This window comes from Camelina sativa, chromosome 16, assembly GCF_030686135.1.
Source record: "Camelina sativa cultivar CO46 ecotype springtype chromosome 16, ASM3068613v1".
Classification (NCBI taxonomy): Eukaryota; Viridiplantae; Streptophyta; class Magnoliopsida; order Brassicales; family Brassicaceae; genus Camelina; species Camelina sativa.
In genome coordinates, this window is record NC_141895.1 from 6358607 (window position 1) to 6364401 (window position 5795).

A 5795-nucleotide genomic window follows, 5' to 3' on the forward strand; every position below is an offset into this window, starting at 1 on the left:
TAATATATAAATACATATATATATATATACATATATATATATATATATCACTCTTTTGGTGTCATTCTAGATCAATCATAAAGAAGGTCATTTTTTGACAAAATGTCATTTTTAAATGTGACTTTTAAACTAATTTTCTATTTTATCCTTAACTCAAACTTATTTTTAATTAAATTTAAGCCACAAATCCCTTTTAAAGATGAGATATATGTATAATTTAAATTTTTTTAGTTCATGTAAAATTTGACAATGTCAACAATAGACATATGCAAGATGTGCATTTGCATTAAACCATATTAAATTAGCAGAAAATAGTATTCTCTCCGTTTCAAAATATAGGATGTTTTAACTAAGGCACGCAGATTAAGAAGTCTTTACTTTTAACAAGTTCAACCAGAAACAATACTGCATAATATAAAATACTAAACTAATCTAAAAGTTGCATAGAAACTTGAAAACATCCTACATTATGAAACAAAAAAACTTCTCTAAGACATCTTATATTTTGAAACGGAGAGAATACTATTTTCTGCTAACAAGTCTTTACATTATGATATAGAAGTCTTTACTTTTAACAAGTTCAACCAGAAACAATACTGCATAATATAAAATACTAAACTAATCTAAAAGTTGCATAGAAACTTGAAAACATCCTACATTATGAAACAAAAAAACTTCTCTAAGACATCTTATATTTTGAAACGGAAAGAGTATATTTTAAAGTCCAAAAAAAATTACAAAAAGTTATTTTATTTAGTTAAGGTCTATTCTCTCAAAATTGAACAGAACCATAACTTTTAAAGCTATTTTTAAGCCGGTTCTGCCTCACTGGTCATTTCGAGTGGGGCAGAACCGGCTTAAAAATAGCTTTAAGCCGGTTCAGAGTGGAGACAGTAATTGGCTATGAATGAGAATGAAAAAATAGAGATGAATGAAAAAAAAAAAAAAAAAAAAGGTTAAAAAAAAGCTATTTTTTTAGTTTTTTAATCCAAGTTTGAATGTATCACACTTGGATTTAATTCACTTGAAGACGAATCTTTTTTTGCAGCACTCTTGTTTAAAAAAATTCCTGTTTTTCTAAGTGACTTTTTGTGAGACGACGACTCAGTATTTTCGATTAATTATAATGTTTTTAAAAAATTTAAAAAAAAATTAAGAAAAAGGTGACCTTATTGTTTAACTGTTAAGGGCTAAGGCCCATAGTTGGCCCAGTTTTATACGTCTCTTTCTCGTCTCGTTGCATAGTCGTCTTCCTCAATTTTCAATTTATTTTTCTCGAGAAAACAAAAGAACCCTCAAATCAAATCCCAGCAAAAATCAAATTAGAGAGTTTTCACCATGATCAGCATTCTCGCTCAGGTTTCTTCTTCTCGTTCTCCAGATTCCTTTATTTGTTTCTTCTAAGAATTGAATTTGTTATATCCGTTGGTTTTAAACGATTTCTTCTACAGGAACGTCTTCTTGGTTTCACTCTTGGTAGCGCCTTGACTGGGTTCCTCGTTTACGAGCAGCGAAAGCTCATCATCCATCAATCTGTTTCTGATCCTAAATCTCAATCCTTCGATCAATCTCAGGTTATTTCTTACTTCTTTTTCCCCCTCTATTTGTCGCAAACGTTTACAAATCCCTAAAATTATCATTCAATTGATGAGAATCTAGGGTTCCAATTTTGAAAACATTTAAGGGGTTTGATATTAGGATTTGGAGTTTGCCTTTTGATATTAGGGGTTGTAAGGTTCTTAGATGAACTTATGGTTCTAGTAGCTTTGAGTTGAAATTTAGGATTGTTTTTGTCTTCTCAGGTGAGAGATCGCATATTCGGGAAGAAGTATCGTATGGAATTTGCATCTCTGTGGAACAAAGCTGTGGATCAGACTTTTGAACCTGCCATTGAGTATCTTAGTTCTCGTAAATGGTAGAGATGGATAATAGTTCTTTTGCTGAAGATGTGAAACTTCTACAAGGCTCATGAATTCGATTGTTGTTTTCGTGTTCTTGATGATACTACGAGTTTGTTTGAGATGTAGACAACTTGGTTGTTATGGCCTTATAACTGAATACAGCACTATTCTTGTTTTGTCTACTTTCTTGAGAAGAGAATTGTTTGTTGTGTTTTAGTTACTGAAAATGTTATCAGAGGTTATTGTTGTTTTGGCTTAATGATTGAGATGTTGTGGCGTACGACTTGTTATATTATGCTAGATTTGATTTCTTTTTGGCAGGCGATCAGTATTTGATTATGCGGTAAACATTAGAACGCTCTGCTATTACCCACTGCAGATGGAAATTTTTATATTTTCTCTATCATGTATCAAGCTTAAATACCAGGCTGAATGGAATTGGAAGTTTCTGCTGCGATGATCCATTTGCAGCCACAGGGAGAGGCAAGCAGCGGGTTTCGGAGGGTCTAAATTGGCATCCTGGTTTTTCCTAGTTGTGCGTGAAAGAAGTTTCTCAAATGCATGGACATTTAAGGTATTTCTACTTTCTCTGAAAACATGTTTTCATAGTTTCATGGGAGTAGTAATGCAAGCATTGTAGAGGTTATAGGCATATTATTGTTCAAGTTTGTTTCTTGGTTCATTAGCTTTGATGGTAGTGGATATTCTTTTCCCAGCCTAGTTCTTGTTTTGATTCCCTTCTCTGAAACTACTCAGGTTTGTTCTTCTGGATCTGATGAGGCCAAAGTGGCCACTGAATTTGAACAGTAGCAAAAGCATTTGCTAAACATCAACTTCTTCTGACTACAGTTAGTTGTTCAGTTCAGGTGATCACTTCTCCTCACTCGTTTTCTTTTCGAAGTTCCGCAGATACTCTTCTCCCGCGTTTCTTTGTTTGTGCAAATAAGTTGGTCTAATTCGGAGCCACCACAGAGACCCTTTCTAGCAGTTAGGGGTCGGAATTTTAACTGAACCAACCGAACCTTACCAATCGAAACCAGTGTTTAAGTTATATTGATACCTTCAACTTACTCCAAATTAACAACAACACTCTTTATCGTGTCTCTTTATTTTTAACTTTGTTTTGTTATTGATAGTTACTGTGCTATTTTTCTGGACAAAAAGCATGTGTTACTACAAAATTTATGGTAGAGATTACGCTGGTTTGAAAAATACATTAGAATTTGTTCACATTTTTCAGAACAAACCTAACCAAATAGAAACCCAACCAAAGCAACACCAAACCAACTTTAAAACGAAACTGAACTAGACGAACCAAGACGAACAAAACCGAAATAACTACGGTTTGAGTTCAGTCAAGTTTTATTAAAAACTAAACCCAAACCGAATCCGAACAAAAAAACAAAATGGCCTGACCTACTAGCACTCATGGTTGGAACTTGAAAGGAGTTCGCGTCCCAAACAAACATTGATTAATAGAGTGGTAGCTTAGCACAACATCGGACTAGGTAGAGACGAAACGAGTAGTATTAAGAATTGGGCTGGGGAATTTTACGGTCGGATGAGCCATTGAGGGCAACTGGAGGTGCGTGTCGGTCTTCTGGGAGGTGTATGGCGTCTGCTGAATGGCGTGGGACAAGCTCGAGATTCTCACAGTTGCAAATCTCCACCATAAAGCCATCGGGGTCGTTGAAGAAGAGCTGGTCGATGGCTGCGTCTTTCTGGTCACCCACCGTCCTCTTGATGTACTTCACGTCCACTTCCTTGAGCCTCTTTTCCAAAGCTTCCATGTCTTCGCACTGGAAAGAAATGTGGTTGTCCATCGGGTCCAAATGGTCCGTGTTGGAAGGTAACTTGTCTTCGTCCTTGACTTGCACCAAGTGGATCCCTACACCATAGTTGAAAAGCCACGCACCGTCGAAGTTTAACGCCGCTGGACGCTCTATCTCCACAAACCCTAACACCTTCGTGTAGAACTCCAAAGACTTTTTGACGTCTTTGCAAAGCCTTGAGACATGGTTCAACGCCATTAAAGGCGGCTTCGAGTTTGATACATCATCATCACCTTTCTTTTTCTTCTCCATCAGATTCCGACGAGACGCGGCTTTGTTACTTCGCCTAAAAGAAAGTTGATAGTAGTACCTTAAAAACGGGAGCGGCGAGGACTAATTGAAGGACACGTGACGGACGCCTGAATAGGGAGCTTGCATGTATGAACACACATATCGCTCACGTGTCACTCTTCACACACCTTCGCATTATTTTTCTATTGTAGCAGAGGGACGATGTCGACCAGCAACACTTATCTTATCTACCCACTCTATTACAAGTGTGGCTAGAGAGCGGTATTAGTATGTGAAGAAACGAGTTTTTTAAATTTTGTTGTGTTAATACTAATCATCATTATAACTAAAACATAAAGTTAAGAATAAAAATACTGGTTTGTGACATCATTAGTGATTATGATATTTGCTTTTCACTTATTTGTTCAAATGAATCTTTAATTTGTATACTATTCATGATACTTCAACAAAACGTATCTTATAATGTATTTTCAATCCAAACAAATATAATTTCGAAAGTTATGATCTTCATAAATTTTGCTTTTATTTTTTAAAAACTTCATCTTTTACAAAGGTTCTATATATCTCCTAAAAATTATTTTATAATCAACCATTTAATATAATTAACTAAGTGTAAAATGTTTACAAGTCCATTATAAGATATATATATATATATAGAGAGAGAGATATTGATATGTGTGTGTGTGTAATTCTAGATGAAACTAAACTAGACTAGAGTTGACAAAAAAACTAAATTAGTTTGTTTAGTTTTCTATTAATGTGTTTAATATTTTTTTTTTAAAGGTTAATATGGTTCAATTATAGAATTCAGAGCCTTTATAGTATTCTACTATTAGATTTGATAATGGTAATGTAATAAACATGGTTATGGCTAGAGAGGGTCATTTGGACTAGTATAAGTATAATAACAATGAGGGACTTTTCAATCTAGTTTTTTTTTCATTTGGTTCTGAAACGATACAAAATATTGAAAATGGTATTTAAAAAAGTCGCAAGACATAATAATAATCCCTTTCTTTTTCTCAAGAAACTCGTCAACCAAACTTTTGTACTCGAGGTTTCTAACCAAACTCTTTCTATAGATTCAAATCTATAACATAGACTCTAAGTTACACACTTTATAAACCAATACGCTAAACCAAACTTTTAACTAAAGTGGGTCTCCAAAAGTTTGATATTTTGGGAGTCTGAGGCTAAAAGCCACAAATTTAACCCTTCAAACACGGCCCTGATGGTAAACAGTGAAAAATACTCTGCTATTAACCACTGCAGATGGATATTTAGATACAAGCTTCTAGTAAAGGGAAAGCAAAAGCACACATTACAACTCAAAGTCTAGCTATATGCCCTATCATGGTTCACATCAGCACAGCAAACGCAAGTCCAAGGATGATCCCAACCACACTACCAGCTCCTATTCCGCTTTTAGAACCAACTGACATTGATGCTACTTCGCTTTCTTGTGCTTTAGCAGAAGCTCCTTGAACCTTTGCAGCCACGGGGAGAGGCGAGCAGCCGGATTCCGAGCAAGGGTCAAAAGTAGCATCAGTGGTTTTTGGTTGCGCGTGAAAGAAGTCAAATGCAGAAGGTGAAAATGCCACTGGAGTCTCGTAAGCCAACCCATGAGGAGCTCGGTCTTGCGCTAAGGCGAAGTTTGTGAAGATTAGAGAAGAGAAGATAAAGAAGAGGCAAGTTTTTGAAGTCATTTCTATAAGTCAGCTTGCGTTGGTTTCTTGAAAGTGTGTAGAAGGCTATGAGTTTGAGCAGGTGGTGGAGCTAGTGTAGTGTGTTTTGTTGGGACTTTGAGGAG

At 35.5% G+C, this 5795-nt stretch overlaps 2 protein-coding genes and 1 pseudogene across 3 annotated transcripts; 1 reads left to right on the forward strand and 2 right to left on the reverse strand.

The window, feature by feature from the left end:
- Positions 1-1192: 1192 nt before the first annotated feature.
- On the forward strand, positions 1193-2160 carry LOC109129567 (uncharacterized). Its single transcript, XM_019237917.2, has 3 exons — positions 1193-1359; positions 1452-1574; positions 1803-2160. Exons 1-3 carry the CDS (start codon positions 1339-1341, stop codon positions 1917-1919), a joined length of 261 nt encoding a protein of 86 aa, XP_019093462.1. The 5' UTR covers positions 1193-1338; the 3' UTR covers positions 1920-2160.
- A 911-nt stretch (positions 2161-3071) lies between these two features.
- On the reverse strand, positions 3072-4250 carry LOC104750054 (glyoxylase I 4 pseudogene; annotated as a pseudogene). Its single transcript, XR_015585326.1, has one exon. The product of XR_015585326.1 is annotated as a glyoxylase I 4 pseudogene (transcript).
- Positions 4251-5043: 793 nt separating this feature from the next.
- LOC104750055 (uncharacterized) lies at positions 5044-5795 on the reverse strand. The gene has a single exon (XM_010471781.3). It carries the CDS (start codon positions 5689-5691, stop codon positions 5344-5346), a length of 348 nt encoding a protein of 115 aa, XP_010470083.1. The 5' UTR covers positions 5692-5795; the 3' UTR covers positions 5044-5343.